The sequence below is a fragment of the Salmo salar genome, chromosome ssa14 (genome assembly GCF_905237065.1).
Source record: "Salmo salar chromosome ssa14, Ssal_v3.1, whole genome shotgun sequence".
In the NCBI taxonomy this organism is placed as follows: domain Eukaryota; kingdom Metazoa; phylum Chordata; class Actinopteri; order Salmoniformes; family Salmonidae; genus Salmo; species Salmo salar.
In genome coordinates this window covers 62,223,439-62,244,937 of record NC_059455.1, presented here as the reverse complement: position 1 = coordinate 62,244,937, position 21,499 = coordinate 62,223,439, and the positions used below count along the sequence as shown (strand labels likewise).

The 21,499-nt window shown below is 43.5% G+C and overlaps 1 protein-coding gene and 1 pseudogene across 5 annotated transcripts; both read right to left on the bottom strand.

The window, feature by feature from the left end:
* Nucleotides 1-6,911: 6,911 nt before the first annotated feature.
* lypa2 (Acyl-protein thioesterase 2) lies at nucleotides 6,912-17,878 on the bottom strand. 5 transcript variants are annotated; one of them, XM_014141500.2, is made up of 10 exons: nucleotides 17,803-17,878; nucleotides 15,528-15,620; nucleotides 11,829-11,860; nucleotides 11,048-11,113; nucleotides 10,801-10,848; nucleotides 10,267-10,337; nucleotides 10,001-10,074; nucleotides 9,713-9,814; nucleotides 9,293-9,469; nucleotides 6,912-8,999 (listed from the first exon to the last, which is right to left on the bottom strand). In XM_014141500.2, the coding sequence occupies exons 2-10, from the start codon at nucleotides 15,603-15,605 to the stop codon at nucleotides 8,949-8,951; spliced, it is 699 nt and encodes a 232-aa protein (XP_013996975.1). In that variant the 5' UTR covers nucleotides 15,606-15,620; nucleotides 17,803-17,878; the 3' UTR covers nucleotides 6,912-8,948. The 5 variants fall into 5 exon arrangements, with proteins under 5 accessions (XP_013996975.1, XP_013996974.1, NP_001133254.1 ...); XM_014141499.2 differs by lacking the exon at nucleotides 17,803-17,878 and adding an exon at nucleotides 16,063-16,114; NM_001139782.1 differs by lacking the exon at nucleotides 17,803-17,878 and having other exon boundaries at nucleotides 15,528-15,605.
* A 209-nt stretch (nucleotides 17,879-18,087) lies between these two features.
* LOC106570142 (PITH domain-containing protein 1-like) lies at nucleotides 18,088-21,039 on the bottom strand (annotated as a pseudogene).
* Nucleotides 21,040-21,499: the final 460 nt, after the last annotated feature.

The following is a 21,499-nucleotide window of genomic DNA, read 5'->3' as shown; positions in this document are numbered from 1 at the left end:
CTCAATACACCTCTGCTGTTTTCAACCCAGATCTCAGCGATCACTGCCTCATTGCCTGCATCCGTAATGGGTCAGCGGTCAAACGACCTCCACTCATCACTATCAAACGCTCCCTGAAACACTTCAGCGAGCAGGCCTTTCTAACCGACCTGCCGGGGTATCCTGGAAGGATATCAACCTCATCCCGTCAGTAGAGGATGCCTGGTTATTTTTTTAAATGCCTTCCTCACCATCTTAAATAAGCATGCCCCATTCAAGAAATTTAGAACCAGGAACAGATATAGCCCTTGGTTCTCTCCAGACCTGACTGCCCTTAACCAACACAAAAACATCCTGTGGCGTTCTGCATTAGCACCGAACAGCCCCGGTGAAATGCAACTTTTTAGGGAAGTTAGAAACCAATATACACAGGCAGTTAGAAAAGCCAAGGCTAGCTTTTTCAAGCAGAAATTTGCTTCCTGCAACACAAACTCAAAAAAGTTCTGGGACATTGTAAAGTCTATGGAGAATAAGAGCACCTCCTCCCAGCTGCGCACTGCACTGAGGATAGGAAACTCTGTCAGCACCGATAAATCCACTATAATTGAGAATTTCAATAAGCATTTTACTATGGCTGGCCATGCTTTCCACCTGGCCACCCCTACCCCGGTCAACAGCACTGCACCCCCCACAGCAACTCGCCCAAGCCTTCCCCATTTCTCCTTGTATCAAATCCAGCCAGCTGATGTTCTGAAAGAGCTGCAAAATCTGGACCCCCACAAATCAGCCGGGCTAGGCAATCTGGACACTTTCTTTCTAAAATTATCTGCCGAAATTGTTGCAACCCTTATTACTAGCCTGTTCAACCTCTCTTTCGATATCTTAACCGCCATAGATAAGAAACAGTACTGTGCAGCCGTATTCATTGACCTGGCCAAGGCTTTCGACTGTCAATCACCACATCCTCATCGGCAGACTCAACAGCCTTGGTTTCTCAAATGATTGCCTCGACTGGTTCACCAACTACTTCTCCGACAGAGTTCAGTGTGTCAAATCTGAGTGCCTGTTGTCCGGGCCTCTGGCAGTCTCTATGGGGGTGCCACAGGGTTCAATTCTTGGGCCGACTCTCTTCTCTGTATATATCATTGATGTCGCTCTTGCTGCTGGTGAGTCTCTGATCCACCTCTACGCAGACGACACCATTCTGTATACTTCTGGCCCATCTTTGGACACTGTGTTAACAACCCTCCAGACGAGCTTCAATGCCATACAACTCTCCTTCCGTGGCCTACAACTGCTCTTAAATACAAGTAAAACTAAATGCATGCTCTTCAACTGATCGCTGCCTGCACCTGCCCGCCCCTCCAGCATCACAACTCTGGACGGTTCTGACTTAGAATATGTGGACAACTACAAATACCTAGGTGTCTGGTTAGATCGTAAACTTTCCTTCTAGACTCACATTAAGCATCTCCAATCCAAAATGTAATCTAGAATCGGCTTCCTATTTCACAACACAGCATCTTTCATTCATGCTGCCAAACATACCCTCGTAAAACTGACCATCTTACCGATCCTCGACTTTGGCGATGTCATTTACAAAATAGCCTCCAACACCCTACTCAACAAATTGGATGCAGTCTATCACAGTGCCATCCGTTTTGTCACCAAAGCCCCATATACTACCCACCACTGCGACCTGTACGCTCTCGTTGGCTGGCTCTCGCTTCATACTCGTCGCCAAACCCACTGGCTCCAGGTCATCTATAAGACCCTGCTAGGTAAAGACCCACCTTATCTCTGCTCGCTGGTCACCATAGCTGCACCCACCCGTAGCACGCGTTCCAGCAGGTATATCTCACTTGTCACCCCCAAAGACAATTCCTCCTTTGGCCGCCTCTCCTTCCAGTTCTCTGCTGCCAATGACTGGAACGAACTACAAAAATCTCTGAAACTGGAAACACTTATCTCCCTCACTAGCTTTAAGCACCAGCTGTCAGAGCAGCTCACAGATCACTGCACCTGTACATAGCCCATCTATAAATAGCCCAAACAACTACCTCTTCCCCTACTGTATTTATTTATTTATTTTGCTCCTTTGCACCCCAGTATTTCTACTTTACACACTCGTCTACTGTCAAATCTACCATTCCAGTGTTTTAATTACTATATTGTATTTACTTCGCCACCATGGCCTATTTATTGCCTTTACCTCCCTTATCTCACCTCATTTGCTCACATTGTATATAGACTTGTTTTTCTACTGTATTATTGACTGTATGTTTGTTTTACTCAATGTGTAACTCTGTGTTGTTATATGTGTCAAACTGCTTTGCTTTATCTTGGCCAGGTCGAAGTTGTAAATGAGAACTTGTTCTCAACTTGCCTACCTGGTTAAATAAAGGTGAAATAAAAAATACATTAAAAAAATATTTAAAAAATCTGTATCACATAAGCAGTTTAAGACACTTTTACAAATAATTCCTATCCTGTTGTTCCTATATCAGTTTACAGCATGTCTACGTGTAAGAATATTTACCAGTTCCTTGTTGACACGAGTAGAGGGTATTAGGAGTCCAATCCAGGAGAGTGTACTATGAATTATTTTAGTCGGCTATGTTCCTTTGGGTGGAACGCTATCGCTTATACTTCCTTGAGTCGATAAGTGTACTTTGAGACCTTTGGATTGATCAACTACAAGACAGTGGCCAGAACAACCTCGTTCTGAGGTTGTTTCACTAGTATCAAGTACGTGAGGGAAGGTACTCAGTCTAGCCGTATCAGGGCTAAGTTTGTGCAGAGTTCCTAGATTGTACTTGACTTTTCGTTGAAATCTTACACCTTCTATCAGAGTCGTTCGGTATATCATTTACATTTATGTCATTTAGCAGACGCTCTTATCCAGAGCGACTTACAAATTGGTGCATTCACCTTATGATATCCAGTGGAACAACCACTTTACAATAGTACATCTATATCTTTTTGGGGGGGTGGGTAGAAGGATTACTTTATCCTATCCCAGGTATTCCTTAAAGAGGTGGGGTTTCAGGTGTCTCCGGAAGGTGGTGATTGACTCCGCTGTCCTGGCGTCGTGAGGGAGCTTGTTCCACCATTGGGGTGCCAGAGCAGCGAACAGTTTTGACTGGGCTGAGCGGGAACTGTGCTTCCGCAGAGGTAGGGAGGCGAGCAGGCCAGAGGTGGATGAACGCAGTGCCCTTCTTTGGGTGTAGGGACTGATCAGAGCCTGAAGGTACGGAGGTGCCGTTCCCCTCACAGCTCCGTAGGCAAGCACCATGGTCTTGTAGCAGATGCAAGCTTCAACTGGAAGCCAGTGGAGTGTGCGGAGGAGCGGGGTAACGTGAGAGAACTTGGGAAGGTTGAACACCAGACGGGCTGCGGCGTTCTGGATGAGTTGTAAGGGTTTAATGGCACAGGCAGGGAGCCCCGCCAGCAGCGAGTTGCAGTAATCCAGACGGGAGATGACAAGTGCCTGGATTAGGACCTGCGCCGCTTCCTGTGTAAGGCAGGGTCATACTCTGCGAATGTTGTAGAGCATGAACCTACAGGATCGGGTCACCGCCTTGATGTTAGCTGAGAACGACAGGGTGTTGTCCAGGGTCACGCCAAGGCTCTTAGCATTTGGGAGGAGGACACAATGGAGTTGTCAACCGTGATGGCGAGATCATGGAACGGGCAGTCCTTCCCCGGGAGGAAGAGCAGCTCCGTCTTGCCGAGGTTCAGCTTGAGGTGGTGATCCGTCATCCACACTGATATGTCTGCCAGACATGCAGAGATGCGATTCGCCACCTGGTTATCAGAAGGGGGAAAGGAGAAGATTAATTGTGTGTCGTCTGCGTAGCAATGATAGGAGAGACCATGTGAGGATATGACAGAGCCAAGTGACTTGGTGTATAGCGAGAATAGGAGAGGGCCTAGAACTGAGCCCTGGGGGACACCAGTGGTGAGAGCACGTGGTGCGGAGACGGATTCTCGCCACGCCACCTGGTAGGAGCGACCTGTCAGGTAGGACGCAATCCAAGAGTGAGCCACGCCGGAGATGCCCAACTCGGAGAGGGTGGAGAGGAGGATCTGATGGTTCACAGTATCAAAGGCAGCAGATAGGTCTAGAAGGATGAGAGCAGAGGAGAGAGAGTTAGCTTTAGCAGTGCGGAGAGCCTCCTCGACACAGAGAAGAGCGGTCTCAGTTGAATGGCCTGTCTTGAAACCTGACTGATTTGGATCAAGAAGGTCATTCTGAGAGAGATAGCAAGAGAGCTGGCCAAGGACGGCACGCTCAAGAGTTTTGGAGAGAAAAGAAAGAAGGGATACTGGTCTGTAGTTGTTGACATCGGAGGGATCGAATGTAGGTTTTTTGAGAAGGGGTGCAACTCTCGCTCTCTTGAAGACGGAAGGGACGTAGCCAGCGGTCAAGGATGAGTTGATGAGCGAGGTGAGGTAGGGGAGAAGGTCTCTGGAAATGGTCTGGAGAAGAGAGGAGGGGATAGGGTCAAGCGGGCAGGTTGTTGGGCGGCCGGCCGTCACAAGTCGCAAGATTTCATCTGGAGAGAGAGGGGAGAAAGAGGTCAAAGCATAGGGTAGGGCAACGTGAGCAGGACCAGCGGTGTCGTTTGACTTAACAAACGAGGATCGAATGTCGTCAACCTTCTTTTCAAAATGGTTGACGAAGTCATCCGCAGAGAGGGGGAGGAGGATTCAGGAGGGAGGAGAAGGTGGTAAAGAGCTTCCTAGGGTTAGAGGCAGATGCTTGGAATTTAGAGTGGTAGAAAGTGGCTTTAGCAGCAGAAACAGAGGAAGAAAATGTAGAGAGGAGGGAGTGAAAAGATGCCAGGTCCGCAGGGAGACTAGTTTTCCTCCATTTCCGCTCGGCTGCCCGGAGCCCTGTTCTGTGAGCTCGCAATGAGTCGTCAAGCCACGGAGCAGGAGGGGAGGATCGAGCCGGCCGGGAGGATAGGGGACATAGAGAGTCAAAGGATGCAGAAAGGGAGGAGAGGAGGGTTGAGGAAGCAGAATCAGGAGATTGGTTGGAGAAGGTTTGAGCAGAGGGAAGAGATGATATGATGGAAGTGGAGAGAGTAGCAGGAGAGAGAGAGCGAAGGTTGCGACGGCGCAATACCATCTGAGTAGGGGCAGAGTGAGTAGTGTTGGAGGGCGATAAATGATAAGGATGTTAAGTTTGAATGGGCTAGTGACTGTGACAGCATGGAATTCAAATGAGGAGATCGACAGATGGGTCAGGGGAGAAAGAGAGAATGTCCACTTGGGAGAGATGAGGATTCCAGTGCCACCACCCCGCTGACCAGATGCTCTCGGGGTATGCGAGAACACGTGGTCAGACGAGGAGAGAGCAGTAGGAGAAGCAGTGTTTTCTGTGGTAATCCATGTTTCCGTCAGCGCCAAGAAGTCGAGGGACTGGAGGGTAGCATAGGCTGAGATGAACTCTGCCTTGTTGGCCGCAGACCGGCAGTTCCAGAGGCTGCCGGAGACGTGGAACTCCACGTGGGTCGTGCGCGCTGGGACCACCAGTTCTAGTTACACTTATTTAGATCTCCGTGTATAGCGTAATAAGATTCCAATTGGTGCTCTAAGAGAATTCGCTAGCCGTGCAGTGCAGTAGCTCTGTCTCTAAAATCTGGTCACACTCTCCCATTGAATTCTATCTCCTTATATACTCTTTTAAACTCTGCCTATGCTTTCAGCTAGACAAGTTATCTATCTCATGGTATGCTAGACAAGTTATCTAGCCCCATTTCCTGTAACAATTGTATCCAGTCAAGTGAGTCATCCTCTTCCGCCACTGCTCTCTCTACCCAAATAGGGTCATCGAAGGAAACAGTAGGGGAAGTTGAATATTGTACAGGAGACCCCACAGCCATTCTTTGTGCTTTTGCTACACACTCATGTGCCTGGATCCTATTTACCATTTTTGTCAAATTACTGTTTGCCTATAACCCAATAAAGACACCATTAATAAATGTGTTCTGTTTCTTTTGTCATTCCCCTCACATCATTATAGCTTATCTGTGAATTTGTGCTTCGCATTATCGAATGTAATAAGCACCCCCATGTCTGGAAAAAGTCCTAACAATTGCATCGGTGGCAAGAAAGCCTACCACAGATGCAATCTCCTAGCCTACATATTATATTTTGAGAGATTTGCAGGCAGTGGTTAACTATATGTGCCTTTTTTCACGAAAATAGGCTTGTGAAATGTGATGAACTATAAGACAATGGTCGACAATGCCGTGCTGCAAACAGATGCCATTTCCTGAGTTTCTGAACTCACCTCACTCCTCTTGGGGACAGGCCGACTTTTGTTAACTTTCTGAAACACAACTCAAAGGCAAAAAAAACAAACTATTATATAGCTAAATGTCTTAAGAAACATTAAGTTAACCTTTCTGAAGCCGTTAAGGTAGTAGAACAATTCATGCATGTCATTAGGCTACACTTAAGTGACAGACTCCTTTCAAACAGACTCGATCATTTCATTCCCTGAAATATTTATGTTATATAGCTTGTTCTGTTCATTTAGCGTGTTAACGACCACTTAACTACCCAAATAGATACATTTTTTAGGACTCAACTTTATATCGGTGTCATTACAGCGTCTGTGATAGCATGGGCAGCGCCATTGAGGCTACAACCCATAGGAATTCCCATCCAGTTGGCTACTTTAAAAAAGGGCAGAAGCATGGTGGAAGCCCTCAATGGCGCTGCCCATGCTAAAACACCCTTTGGGCCACTAGAGGCCTCTATCATTCTCTATGGTCTGCACTGCAGAAGTCTGCACAAGAGACGTGCACATGCACGCTTTGGCTGTCCCTAATTTCTTGAACGATGTGATGTGCAGTTCACAGACCAGAAATATTACTACCATAACCATTCCACAACAAAAAAGCTCAACTCAAATGCACTGTTGTTATTTGCATCATTTATTCCACACATACAGGTGTCTTGGAAAAATAAAATAACCTGAGGGACAAACAGTCGCTCAACATGTTTTAGCCAGTCAAATTAAAAAGACACAAAGATGAGATGACAAAGTGACCAAACGCATTGAGACAAAATGACAAATCAAAATGAGTCACAACCGTAAAAATTCAAACAATTACAAAGTCCAACTCAGGAGAACATATGAGACACTTTATCCAACCTTGTCCCACATGGAATTAGGTGACAGGATGGGACTAGAAGGCGAAAAGGGATGGAAGACAAGAGAAAGTAACAGAGAAAAGAATACAAAAGGTAGCCCACTAGTACAAGTGAAAAGTAACAACAGATGTGTTGGGTCAAGGAAGATAACATGGGGAAACATGTAATAACAGACAAATTAGGGAGTAAGAGACATTCATTAAATAGCGGAACAATCAATAGAGATTTTTTATTCTCCAATGTCTACCCTTTTAAATTAGGTTTCAGTAACACAGAATAGGTCATCATACAGAGAAAACATTGACAAAAGGAAAATACAGAACACCTTATTATAGCAAACTAACTCAGAGTTAGTCATACACCCAAGCGCCACAAGTTGTTCAAGATTAATGCTTTAAAAAAAAATCACCCTTCAATTAAAAGGAACAGCTTTTTTCTATCAAAGCCTTCCCAGTGTATACCCATTTTAAAATGTAACTAGGACCTTTTCACACTTTACTAGTGGGTGCCAGTAAGTTGTCAAATGAGTAAATAGTTTTGCTCGACAGTAAAAATGACCTGTCAGCGTGAGAGCTGAAACTGATTTGTGCTGGACACATGGATGGAATGGAACTTGGCTCACTGGTCAAATGCTAGATGCTGAGAGGGAACGGCTAGGAAGAGTTGCAGTCAAATGAGTCAAGTTCTGTCTACTACACTTTATGTCCTGGTCTGGTTCCATCTGGTGTGAGACATTACCAATCTAGGTTTAGCTTTGCTGACTATTTATTTCGTGCAATAAACGAACAAGCAGCTAAAATAATTTCTAGGATTTTTTTAAGCCCTAAGGTGTATGAAATTCAATATTTTAATCTTTATCAGTCAATACATTTTTATGAAATCCTGCCACGTCATTTTGGACATGCAATGGAAATAATGTCTGATTTTATACATTTATTTTTGTTATCATTCCCATTCATGTCAAACCAAATAAATCATAAAATGTACACTTTATCCACATCATCAATAGCCCTAAATTGTGGTAAAGAACAGAAGATGGTGGCAAAAGTAATGATCCATAGGTTTCCTTTATTTCCTTTATTTTTTTTTTAATAATGTCAGATATTTGAATCAGCACAAGTAGGGGCACCCAGGAGTAACGGGAACCCATGGGTAGCTGGGGTGTGACCACAACCCCACCAGTGGCCGTGAACCCGTTGGGAACAGCATGCAGAGCAGTGTGGCACCAGAGTCACTCCAGACGGCACCAGAGTCACTCCAGGCGGCACCAGACCTCGGGGCCTGAGGACCAGAACCACAGGCTGCTGAACCTGAGCCAGGCTCTCTGACACCAGGTGGCATCTAGCAACAGGGCCACCTGCATACTAACTGCTTCACTGACTGACTGACTGACTGACACACAGCATAGGAGGGAAACAGGAGTGGAGGTTGTGAAAGGAGAGAGAGATTGAGAGAAAGAAAGAGGGGACAATGGCGGGTTGGATAAGAGAGAAAAGAATCCCAGGGGAATGTACTGTGTGAGTGAGTGATTCTCGCTCAAAAAAGTAAGACTTGAGTGTGCACTTCAGTGTGTTAACAAATGTGCGTTTATAAATGGTGCGTCCAGTATGATGTGCGTTGGTTGGATTTTTATTGAATGTATTATGTGCATATGATGATGATGATATGTGAAATTAAGTGTTACTGTGTATGTATGTATGGGGAGGGGGCAGTGCTCATGGCTGTTTCCAGTGGGAGAATGGCAGGTCAGAGGTGAGAAGTCAGTGTCTAAGGGTCACAGTGGGGTTGAGGCGAGGTCAGATTCGGGGCAACTGCTTCTCAATGAATTCCTTCACTGCTGCCATCTCCTGCAAAATCAAAATAAAGAGGCTTATAAGAAACCGAACACCATGAATACTTCCACACCGATACTCATAGAAAACCATTAGCACACACAGAACAACATTGATACTCATAGAAAACCATTAGCACACACAGAACAACATTGATACTCATATAAAACCATTAGCACACATAAAACAACATTGATACTCATAGAAAACCATTAGCACACATAAAACAACATTGATACTCATAGAAAACCATTAGCACACATAGAACATCGATACTCATGCATGTTACAACCAACATCCCCTTTTACCTGAGGACAGGAGCTGTGCACAAGTCCCGGGTAGGTCCGGAAGGTAATTTTCTGAGGGTTGACGATGACCTTGAGCTTCTCGGCCGTCATGGCCCCAAACTGCACTGGGATCATGGGGTCCATCTCCCCATGACATTGCAGTATGGGCATGTCTCTGTTCCCACTGGCGCTCGCCGCCTAATGGGAACAACAGACCATTACATCCAATTAATACAATAGGTGAAGACCAAGACCAGGTTCTAACACCAAATCACATATCCAGTTCATTCATATCTACACAGCAAAATCATCAAGACCAACGGAGAGTACATTTTCCAGTTTGGAATCCAGCCCAGTAATAAAAGAAACAGCTCTGTGGAATGTTCAGGGGCCGGAGAGTACCGTGCATTTTGGACAAACAAGTAAGCTGTGTAACTGTACCTGTGGGAAACTCTTGTGAAGCGGTAACCAGCAACTGAGAGCGACCACGCCCGCCAATTGCTGCTGACAGGTGAGAGCGGTATACAAGGACAGAGCCCCACCCTGGGAGACGGAACAATAGAGGGAAATAGGGGTAGAATGTGTTTTGACCTATAATGTTCACATGGTTAACACAGTTTAAACAGCAATGTTGAGAAGAGAAAAAAAAAATCACTGATAATCAGGAACTCCAAAAAAAGAGGACTTCATTTGCACAACACCTCCGTAGCAATTCACATTGACGCTTACCTGAGAGAACCCTCCAAGGAGCACACGATTGGCGGGTATCCCATTCTTTGCCTCATGGTCGATTATGGCCTTGACTGTGGAAAAGAATGAAAACGGAAATTGAACATATACAGTATATAGTGGGGCTGATAATGTCTAGTAATGATGCACACTGTGCTTTCGCTAACATGGTTGTGTGAATAGAGCTTGGTATGATATCTATATGCATCTACAATGATATATATATATATATATATATAGTACTGGTGTCACACTGAATGACTTACTGTTCTCCGCTGCCCTCTTGATGCCAGCCTCGTCCTCTGGAGAATCTGGGCTGAGACCCATCAGGTCAAACCTACAGATCCATGGTCAGTCAATTGAATACACATCTCATACAGTGAACTCCAAAAGTACTGGCACAGTGAAATGTTTTGTTGTTTTGGCTCTGTACTCAAGCACTTTGGGTTTGAAATGATTCAATGTCGATGAGGTTAAAGTGCAGACCATATCAGATGAACCGTTTAGAAATTATAGCACTTTTTGTACATTTTAGGGGACCAAAAGCTCAAATTCCCTGAGATTAAAGCTGACAGTCTACACTTCAACCGTCAATATGTCACTGTCCCAATACTTTTGGAGCTTACTGTATATCTTATGTGCCCCTGGTATCCTGATAGTGTGTGAATCCGTCTTTGAAGGAATTCCTCGTTCGACAAATCTCTTACCCAAAGGAAATCTCTTTTCCACTGAAGTGTAGGTTAGAGTCAAGCCATTGGCCAATGACATATTTTTCAGATCAGTGCAAACATATAACTCACCATGAGGGCATGGTCATCTTCATATTGAGAGTGACGGGGATTCTGGGTCTGCGGACAAACAAGTGAATCAATGTGAGTACACATGGGTGGAGGAATACAAAGTGGTTGTATAGAAAGATCAGAGATGAGACACTACCAAATAGAAGATTCAACTCTCTGATTACATCCTACTCTGGAAATTGAGACAGAGGCACTTAAGCAGAGAAATAAACTTGTCAGAAAATGTGAGATAATCCTACAGACTTACGCGTGGGGGCAGATATACTTTACATGTGGCAGTCGGATAGCCGTCATGGCATCTGCCCAGCTATGCCTGACAACAGGAAGAAAAAGAGCAAGTCAGAGAGAGAACGTTGTACTCTATACAGATTAGGCTATAAGACAGAACGATTTATACAGAGTATAAAGGCGCCCTCATACTAGGTTCAGTTTCCTCATAGCAGAACTTGGCTAGGCGAAGTGAACGTCTGTGCCTCGCATACTCCCTTAAAAGACTGTCGCTTGAAAAACAATTATTATTATTTTTTTTACCATTTGTCCCTCTTGAGACGCCGTAAAACAAGTCATTATACAACAATGACCGTATATATGAAGGTGCACACTTCCTCAAAATAGTCTGAATTAATCTAAGATAAATCATGAAAACTGTAATAAATTGACATTTTTGAAGAGGATGTCTTAGTCGCGCAATTTTACATCTAACTAACATGTTTGGTGCAGTATTTCTCAAGTGAAAACATTTGCATGAAACTAGTCGTCTCTCGTTGAATGACAAGAAACACTTTAATTGAAGAATCCCGTCCATAGTACCTAATCCTACTAGGAGTAGTACTGTTGATCAATCCCTGACAAAGGGGCGCAGACTTCGGCTACCGAACTTCGACTTGCCTCAAGAAGAAAAAAAAAAGATGTGTGCATGAACAGCCGGAAAAAAACCTGCCGAACACCAAAACGTCTCAAAATGTTGTTTTAATACATGCAAACTGTTGACTGGGAAGCATGCAACGGGCTTCAGACAGAAAACTCACCCTGAGTCACCCAAACCATGAAGGAAGATCACCTGTGGTAGAATAGGGGAGATTGACCATTTTACATTGGTTAATGGTGCATTACGAACCACAGAGAACATCAATGAGCATGCCAGTTTACTGGCTACTGCACTGTATTTGCATATGAACACCATGAACAAGTGAATCAGGCCCAACAACGGGCAAATTCCTACTCAGTTGATATTACTGCTTGCCAACTCTAAATAATAGTATTTAATCAGAGGCAGCATAAGAGAAACAAAATGAATTTGGCGAGCCAGATAGAACGTACCAACAAAAAAAAATATATATATATATATATATATATATATATAAATAAATAAATAAAAATAATAAAAAATTATATATATATATATATATATAAATAAAAATTAAAAAATAAATAAAAATCGGTAAAAATCAAATATGAGCATTCACAAATTAATTCAATTGAGTTGGTTTTCACCTTACAAGTGCTTACAGACCCAAATAACTTTGGTGTAATCAGTTTGTTATGCCTTCAAGGGGCAATATTTTAACATAGCACAGTTCTGATAGGGCTGTGCAACCACACCAAATAATATCTCACAGGGCACAGACGGCAGTTCAACGTTATGTTATTTACATTTGGTTGAATTGTTAACTAACGTGAATTCAAATCAAAGATGTTAATGCGAGTGTAGCAAAATGCTTGTGCTTCTAGTTCCGACCATGCAGTAATATCTAACAATTTCACAACAACTACCTTATACACACACAAGTGTAAAGGAATGAATAAGAATATGTACATAAAAATATGACTGAGCGATGGCCGAACGGCATAGGCAAGATGGTATAGAGTACAGTATATACATATGAGATGAGTAATGTAGGGTATGTAAACATTATATAAAGTGGCATTGTTTAAAGTGGCTAGTGATACATGTATTACATCCATTTTTCATTATTAAAGTGGCTAGATATGAGTCGGTATGTTGGCAGCAGCCACTCAATGTTAATGATGGCTGTTTAACAGTCTGATGGCCTTGAGATAGAAGCTGTTTTTCAGTTTCTCGTACCCCTCTTTGATGCACCTGTACTGACCTCCCCTTCTGGATGATAGCGGGGTGAACAGGCAGTGGCTCGGGTGGTTGTTGTCCTTGATGATCTTTTTGGCCTTCCTGTGACATCGGGTGGTGTAGGTGTCCTGGAGGGTAGGTAGTTTGCCCCCGGTGATGCGTTGTGCAGACCTCACTACCCTCTGGAGAGCCTTACGGTTGTGGGCGGAGCATTTGCCGTACCAGGCGGTGATACAGCCCGACAGGATGCTCTCGATTGTGCATCTGTAAAAGTTTGTGAGTGTTTTTGGTGACAAGCCGAATTTCTTCAGCCTCCTGAGGTTGAAGAGGCGCTGCTGCGCCTTCTTCACCACGGTGTCTGTGTGGGTGGACCATTTCAGTTTGTCCGTGATGTGTATGCCGAGGAACTTAAAACTTTCCACCTTCTCCACAACTGTCCCGTCGATGTGCTCCCCTTGCTGTTTCCTGAAGTCCACGGTCATCTCCTATGTTTTGTTGACATTGAGTGTGAAGTTATTTTCCTGACACCACACTCCGAGGGCCCTAACCTCCTCCCTGTAGGCTGTCTCGTCGTTGTTGGTAATCAAGCCTACCACTGTAGTGTCGTCTGCAAATTTGATGATTGAGTTGGAGGCGTACATGGCCATGCAGTCATGGGTGAACAGGGAGTACAGGAGAGGGCTGAGAACGCTCCCTTGTGGGGCCCCAGTGTTGAGGACCAGCGGGGTGGAGATGTTGTTACCTACCCTTACCACCTGGGGGCGGCCCGTCAGGAAGTCCAGGACCCAGTTGCACAGGGCGGGGTCAAGATCCAGGGTCTCGAGCTTAATGACAAGTTTGGAGGGTACTATGGTGTTAAATGCTGAGCTGTAGTCGATGAACAACATTCTTACATAGGTATTCCTCTTGTCCAGATGGGTTAGGGCAGTGTGCAGTGTGATTGCGTCGTCTGTGGACCTATTGGGGCGGTAAGAAAATTGGAGTGGGTCTAGGGTGTCAGGTAGGTATGGTCCTTGCCCTGATTAAAAGCAGTGGTTCGCTCTTTCAGTTTTGCGCGAATGCTGCCATCAATCCACAGTTGCTGGTTGGGATATGTTTTAATAGACGCTGTGGGTACAACATCACCGATGCACTTGCTAATAAACTCACTCACCGAATCAGCGTATTCATCAATGTTTGTCCGACGCTATGCGGAACATATCCCAGTCCATGTGATCGAAGCAATCTTGAAGCGTGGAATCCGATTGGTCGGACCAGCGTTGAACAGACCTGAGCATGGGCACTTCCTGTTTTAGTTTCTGTCTATAGGCTGGGAGCAACAAAATGGAGTCGTGGTCAGATTTTCCGAAAGGAGGGCAGGGAAGGGCTTTATATGCGTCACGGAAGTTAGAATAACAATGATCCAGGATTTTGCCAGCCCGGTTTGTGCATTCGATATGCTGATAAAATTTAGGGAGCCTTGTTTTCAGATTAGCCTTGTTAAAATCCCCAGCTACAATAAATTTCCAGTTTACATAGAGTCAAATTAAGTTATTTCAGGGCCATTGATGTGTCTGATTGGGGCGGGATATACACGACTGTGATTATGATCAAAGAGAATTCTCTTGGTAGATAATGTGGTCGGCATTTGATTGTAAGGAATTCTCAGTCAGGTGAACAAAAGGACTTGAGTTCCTGTATGTTGTTATGATCACACCACGTCTCGTTAATCATAAGGCATACACCCCCGCCCCTCTTCTTACCAGAGAAATGTTTGTTTCTGTCGGTGCGATGCGTGAAGAAGCCAGGTGGCTGTACCGACTCTGATGACGTATCCCGAGTGAGCCATGTTTCCGTAAAACAAAGAACGTTACAATCTCTGATGTCTCTCTGGAAGGAAACCCTTGCTCGGATTTCGTCTACCTTGTTGTCAAGAGACTGGACAATGGCGAGTTGTATGCTCGGGAGCAGTGCACGAAAGTTGGGTGAAAAAAAAAAGACTAAATTACCTTACGTTGAGGACTTTTTGCAAATCCAATCAGTTTTCCCACATTGATTCAACATCAACACATTGATTATTTTTGTTGAAATCACATGGGGAAAAAACGTTGATTAAAGCACTTTTTGCCCAATGGATTCACAGTAGGGCCGGGACGATACCAATATCACAATACTTGTTGCTGTAAACTAGGGGTGGGACGATACTAGTATTGCAGAATTTTTCCATGGCAAAATTTTTTAACCAAAGTATTTAGTCCTTTAAAAACCTGCTGTAGATAAAATAGTGTTCTTTGAATTGGAAAATAAATACTTGTCAGTATCTTGGCAAGCAAACAAAACACGAAGCAGATTTAACTTCTTTAGGAAAAAGTCCTAATTTAAGAGAAACATCTGTCATCATTTATTTATTTTCCAATTCAAAGAACACAATATTTTACATAAAGCAGGTTTTTAAAGGACTAAAGACTTTGGTTTTACATTTTTGCCATGGAAAAAAATACAGCAATACTAGTATCGTCCCAGCCCTAGTTTACAGCGCCTCTGAACTACAAATTAGGTTTAGCATGGCAACTCTTGCACTTCCTTTGATACTTTGCAACAAGTGGGCAAATTTGCTGATGGATGCCATAAGTTACACTATGGTGTTGGTGTGGTCTCTCACCGCAGCGGTCTCCTTCTCTGTCCCGGACACCGTCACAGCCTCGGCAAGCAGCGGCAGAGACATGTTGTTGCCACACATACACTGTAAGGGGTGCTAGAGAGAGGACGGGGGAAAAGGGCATATCAATGACGTTGGCTGGTTATCAACGCAGCTATTCAGCATAGGGACAGACATGATGACAAAAGAACTGAAACTCCCACAGATTATGGCTGCTTTGAACCAAAGAGACAGGCTGAATACTGAGAAGAATCTCTTCAGTCAGCAAGTTTCGAAACTCATTAACTAAATGTACTCTTCCTAACTGTATTTATGTAATTAACCAAGATGCCAATAGGCTAGGACTGATGCCACTGCCTATCCACTGATAATGGATATCGGCTAGCTAGAGCATATTGTTTTCAAAATCAACTCATTTTAATACCCTCGTAGAGTCAGGTTGAGCGACATATGACAACAAAAAGATGAGGCAAGCAAGAGAGAAAGAAACAATGAGAGGAGAAAATGAAAGGAAAAGTAAGGAGGTTAATGTATAAACCTTCAAGGAGATCATACACCGAGTTAGTTACAGTTCCATCCACCTAATGACCGGCAGTTAGTGAAAGCAAAGGGAGAGACAGAAAAAGAGCCAAATCAGGGGAATGATAAATGACAGGCTCAATAGGGAGAAAGAACAGGGCCGTGCATCACACATCACAATAACTTTCTGAACTGCAGTGACACGCATGCTCATTGTGCCTTTGCCTCATTTCCTTGTGACTGTGTTAGCTATTGCATGCTTTAATAGACCAAGTTATATGATTCCCCCAGGAAGGTAGGCCTACAGCACTCTGTCCTTGCTATCCAGAATCCTTGGGACATCCCTACCCAATTGAAGTTGACATTTAAAATGGTTAAGGTTAGGTATAAGTTATGTTACGTAGGGACGTACCAAGGACCCCAGATAGCATTAACCCGATATGATGTGCTCCCTAGATAGTAGGCCTGTTCTGAAGCAATTGGATAGTAGCATCTAGCATCAATGACACAGATGAGGCTTTGTTCCAGCATGCCAGTGTAGTCCTTTGACTTCATACCATCACTTAATGTTAGGCAGCCTATAATTGTGTTTGCAATGCAAACATCCTCAGTCCCTTCAGAGATAACAGAAAGACCACAAATAGCTAATCGGATGGAAATGCACTGATTTCACAGTCACCTCTCTCTCCCTCTGCGCAAGGCTTCTGCTGATGATACAAACAATGCCGCCCATGCACAACTACACCATCACGAGTTCCCATCTGACTTGCATTAAACTGGCTGGGACAAACTAAACGTTGACTGGTTCAGTGGTTGGCGTAAGAAGATGTCCCCCTTGGCTCTTTATTCACTTGCATTTACAGCAGCTAATGGCTCGATTTCCTCAGTAGTCAAGAGCAATAATTACTGGGATAAAGGCCCTGTAAGGTTTACCCGGTGCGTAAATTCTAGCCACCTGGCAAGTATCAAGTCATATGCGGCAGTCAGTATAGCCATCTTTCACCAGCAACACCTGGGGTGTATTCATTCCGCCGATTATGTTGCAAAACGTTTCATAAACGGAACAGGGAGGGACCTACCTGATGTTTTCCAGTAGAAATCTAGTTTTAGTTGCAAAACGGAACTGTTTGGACTAATTACACCGCTAATTTTAAAAGCCAGCTTGGTTATGCAGGCTAGCTAGCTGGAGTGGCTACTTGCAACAGTTATCTTTTTATATTACTTTATTTCGATAATTTGAAGTAGACATATGTGGCTATACATAGACAACCTGCGATTCAGGTTACGGATATTTTGTTCATTTGCTAGCTAAAGGAAAGGAAGGGGGTGGGGATAAAGAAACAATGGGACTGAGAAGCAGCTTAGCTCACTAACCCAGTCGTTGAGCGACCCGGTGGGAGAATTCGGGAGAGGATTAGTACAAAGCCACTAGCTAGATTGTTTCAAACATGGAAAAGCTAGTTAGCTACATCCAAGTAGCCAGTTTAATCCTGTTTAGCTGGCTATAAATCATCACAATGACTAGTTTAGAAAGCTAACCACACAGCAGCAATCTGCATTGTCTCAGTACACTGCCTTCCGCTGCCATTCGAGCTTGGTTCGATTGACATGTGGCCTAAATTCGACCAGGTATTTGAATACATCACTTCCCCATGCCCTTGAACCCCAGTGGTAACCAAAGGCCCATGTGGGTTCGGTACGGACGGGGTAAATTAGTATTGTAAAACCGCGGCCCGCTAATACAAATTCATACACTCACCACTTGCTGTCCAAGAATATCAACAGAACTTCCGCTACTGGTGTAGAGGGGCGGGGATTATTCGTAGTGATGTCATGATGACGTCCCCAACCTCTCTCGAGCTCGCGCTTACCGTACACTCTCCATCAATTGATAGTTACTTTGATAGGCAATACATTCTAGTCCAATTTACAATAAACAAATATATTATACCAAATTCCAAAAGCATATTTTTACACAAATAACAATACTGTCCTTTATTAATCCAAAATCTACATTTCGATTCAATTCTATACTCATTAAAAATATATATTATGTAACACATCTTTATTCTTCAAATAATTACATTACACACAACAGCAGAGAACATTTACTATTTCTCAGCCTACGCATACAGCAAATTCCCAACTCCAATATGTCGCACCAAGCCATCACATTCAGCCACTGGCGTGACCGCAATGTGACACCACATTAATAATGCAATGAAATCATGAGTTAAATAGCTTTTGTGTTTGGTGGGTGTCAAAGAAAGCTGTGTGGTATAGTACGCAACTCACCCCTAAAGTAAATGTGTGTATATGGGTCTAATCTAATCAAATGAAAACCTTATGCTGATCTACTTTGGTTGTGTCAAAATGTCTACATAGTCACATTATTGCCATGCCATTCAGAACTTGGATGAAAGAATGTGAGTGAGCTCCCACTGCAGGGAACTTGAGTCATTCCAGTTTTGCTGAGACAAGTTGTCATATTACAACAAACCACTAGGTGGGAGACAGTGTCCAGATATAGTTTTAGATAAAAGCACCGTGATGCTTTATAACAGGGTTACCAGCAGCTGACATTAAATGTATTCATTTACCAAACTAAAACTTACTTCTTTCAGCCTCCACTCGGTGGTACAATAAGTGTAACTGAGAAAATCCAGATTAGACACTGATGTTCAGTATTAGGCATACCTGACCTCCAATGAGAAAGTTCACCCACCAGGCCTAAGTATCCATCACACTTCCTTTTGACCCATCTCTGTCAATGCAACTATCCCACCCCTCCTTTCTCTCAGGAGATTCCATTTGTTTGTGGGATGATGCTGTTGACTTTATGGTCTGCGGGGTTAGCGGATGCCTCGTAGTTGCAGATGGTCACTTCATGTCTATGAGCCTGGGAGGAAGAGAGCAAAACAGATGAGACAGAGGTGAGGTGTTTTGCCATTTAAAAAAAATGGACAACATATAACAGTCAAAGTAAAGTCTGATACATAAGTGAAACAATTGTGGAAATCCTTAGAGCAATAAGAAAAATAAACTCAGCTGAGGCATACACTGTCAGAGCTGTATAAGATAATTTACTGAACGTTGGTCTCATGTTTGTTCTCACCTGGGAGTACTCCCCTCTCAGACCCGTGTGGACTCTGTCCCAAAGTTCCGTGTTATGTGAACTGACAAGTGATTAACGTTGGAAAAACGGGCAATCCTGGAAAGAATGTCAATTTAGGGTTGATTCGTTTGGTGTGTTTTAGGTTTGGTGGGTGCTTAGGCATAGTTCACCGAAATTGTATAATTAAAAACAATTTTTTTGTTTGTTATTTTGTCTCAGAAATAGTCTACGGGTGAGCAATGACCACAAACCCCATTGTTTTCTGGGAAAACAATACTGCTTTTAGTGTGTGTGCGCACTTCTGTTGCTCTTACCTAGTTGTGTATTCCAGCTGAGCCAGTGGATCTCTACTGAGACGGAAGACTTGTTCAGGTTCTCTGCATGTGTCATATGTTCTTGTATCTACAGGGACAATGCAAAAACAACACATAGTTAGTTATCAAAACCACACACGCTGACAATAAATAGCTTCTGCTACATCGGCATGGAGCTGCATTTTATCTAATTTCTCACTAGCCGTCTTGATCTCACGGGGTGAATAATGAGTCAAATGTCACTCACGGAGCAATAAGCTAGCTACAATACTTGCTCTTTCAGTTTGCACAGCTGGCTCAGAGCTGGGGGGGTGTATTAACTATGAACCAAACGAAAGCAAACAGAATTAAACGTGGAAGGACCTACCTGAATTTGTCCAATAGAAACTTGTTGTAAAACATTTCCCGTTGTAACCCCTTTTGCACAAATGAATACACACCGGTTGACTTTTGTGAGTAATAACCATCAAATCTCAAAGAGTTGATACATGCTACACCGGCTCAAGGTGTTTCTGAAAGGCAAAAACAATACTCACTCACAGTCTCATTTCAGGTAGGGTGCGATTCATCGTCTTCCCCGGCGACACTTCCGGTGAACCTGAGAAAAACATGATTTGTGAAAGATAACGCATAAACACAATATGATGAAACAAGTTTGAAGTTAAAATGACAGGATAAAGGGTGAGAAGGTGGTTGAAGGGGGGATTCTTACAGGATGTTGAACAGGAGCTCTTCATCAGCATCACTCTCAACAAACTGCAGAAGATAGGGAGCATTTCAAGATAATTAATACAAGAGAATTAATTCATTAGTATCACATAACAGTTATGAGAAAGTTAACCAACAGTGGCCTTTCATCACATTAGAAAGGTTATAAGAATTTGGCCTTAAGTGAAAGAAGAGGACATTTGACTTCACCAATGGAAGAGGTCCAGATCAGCTTTAAGGAAAGGCTCATTGACACTAAAATGTTCCACCACCTGTGTACATATTTCGTTCAGTGTACAAAATAAGTAAACATGGGTGTTCATTTTTTCAATGTTTGATTTAACGCAGAGCCACGTAATTTAAGTGGAGGATTCTACACCAAAATGGTTCATTTAAGATGATACGTTCAATGAGTCGATAACATTACCTTCTCCCTGTCTGTCCGTTGATCCCATGGTTTAAATACGAGTTTCCCATCGCCTTCTCTTGCTTCGTTGAGGCACTGCAGTTTCTCAATGTCAATGTGCTGATACAGTGCATACTCCAGGCCCCGTTCCGCTGGCTCGTGCTCGTCTTCACAGCAGCCGTGGCTGTGCCGACCGTGGCCGCGCCCAGACATCGCAGGTACTAACTATATATCGCACTTTAGGGAAATATAAGTCCTAGCTAGTGATGATACGGGCTGTCTAACTAGCTAAGTTATTTGTTTCAGACTGACTTGGCTGGTTTCACTTTTCCACAACATTCTGGAGAGAAGCATTTTAAAATGACACTAACGTTACTAGCCAATCAAGATGGACGTACAGACGCACAACGTCAAAGTGCTCTCTGTTTGGCATGGCCAACACCAATGAACAAGCACAAGGTTTCACTAGATTTTTGACCAATGACTTATAAATCATTTATATATACACACTAGAATTACTAATTGATTGGGGACGCCGTGTTGAAGCCACCGTTCCTCCATCTTGGCACAACCCCAACATCGTAAAACAGTTTGGAAGCTTTAGAAATGCATTTAATGTCAATCAACATTCCTTTTTGCGACGTTTATTCTATTAGACACCTCAATGCAGGGGCTTCAAACTCATTCCATGGAGGGCAAAGTGTATGCTGGTTTTCGTTATTTTCCGTCAATTTGTGTCGAATTAAGACCTAGACAACTAGGTGAGGAGAGTTCCTACTCCCCTCAATCAAGTACAAGGAAGCAGCGAAAATCCGCTGACACTCGGCCCTCCATGGAATGAGTTTGACACGTGCCTTAATGCATACTTTTAAAATTATACTAGGTGAGTAAACATAAAAAATATAAAATTCTT

What these genes read in the sequence shown, in the direction of transcription:
- lypa2 (XM_014141499.2), bottom strand. An exon ending in CAGAGAAGGAGACCGCTGCG is followed by an intron (nt 11,861 to 15,527) that starts GTGAGAGACCAC and finishes ATTCTACCACAG; the next exon opens with GTGATCTTCCTTCATGGTTT. An exon ending in TTCACAAGAGTTTCCCACAG is followed by an intron (nt 9,470 to 9,712) that starts GTACAGTTACAC and finishes TGTTCCCATTAG; the next exon opens with GCGGCGAGCGCCAGTGGGAA.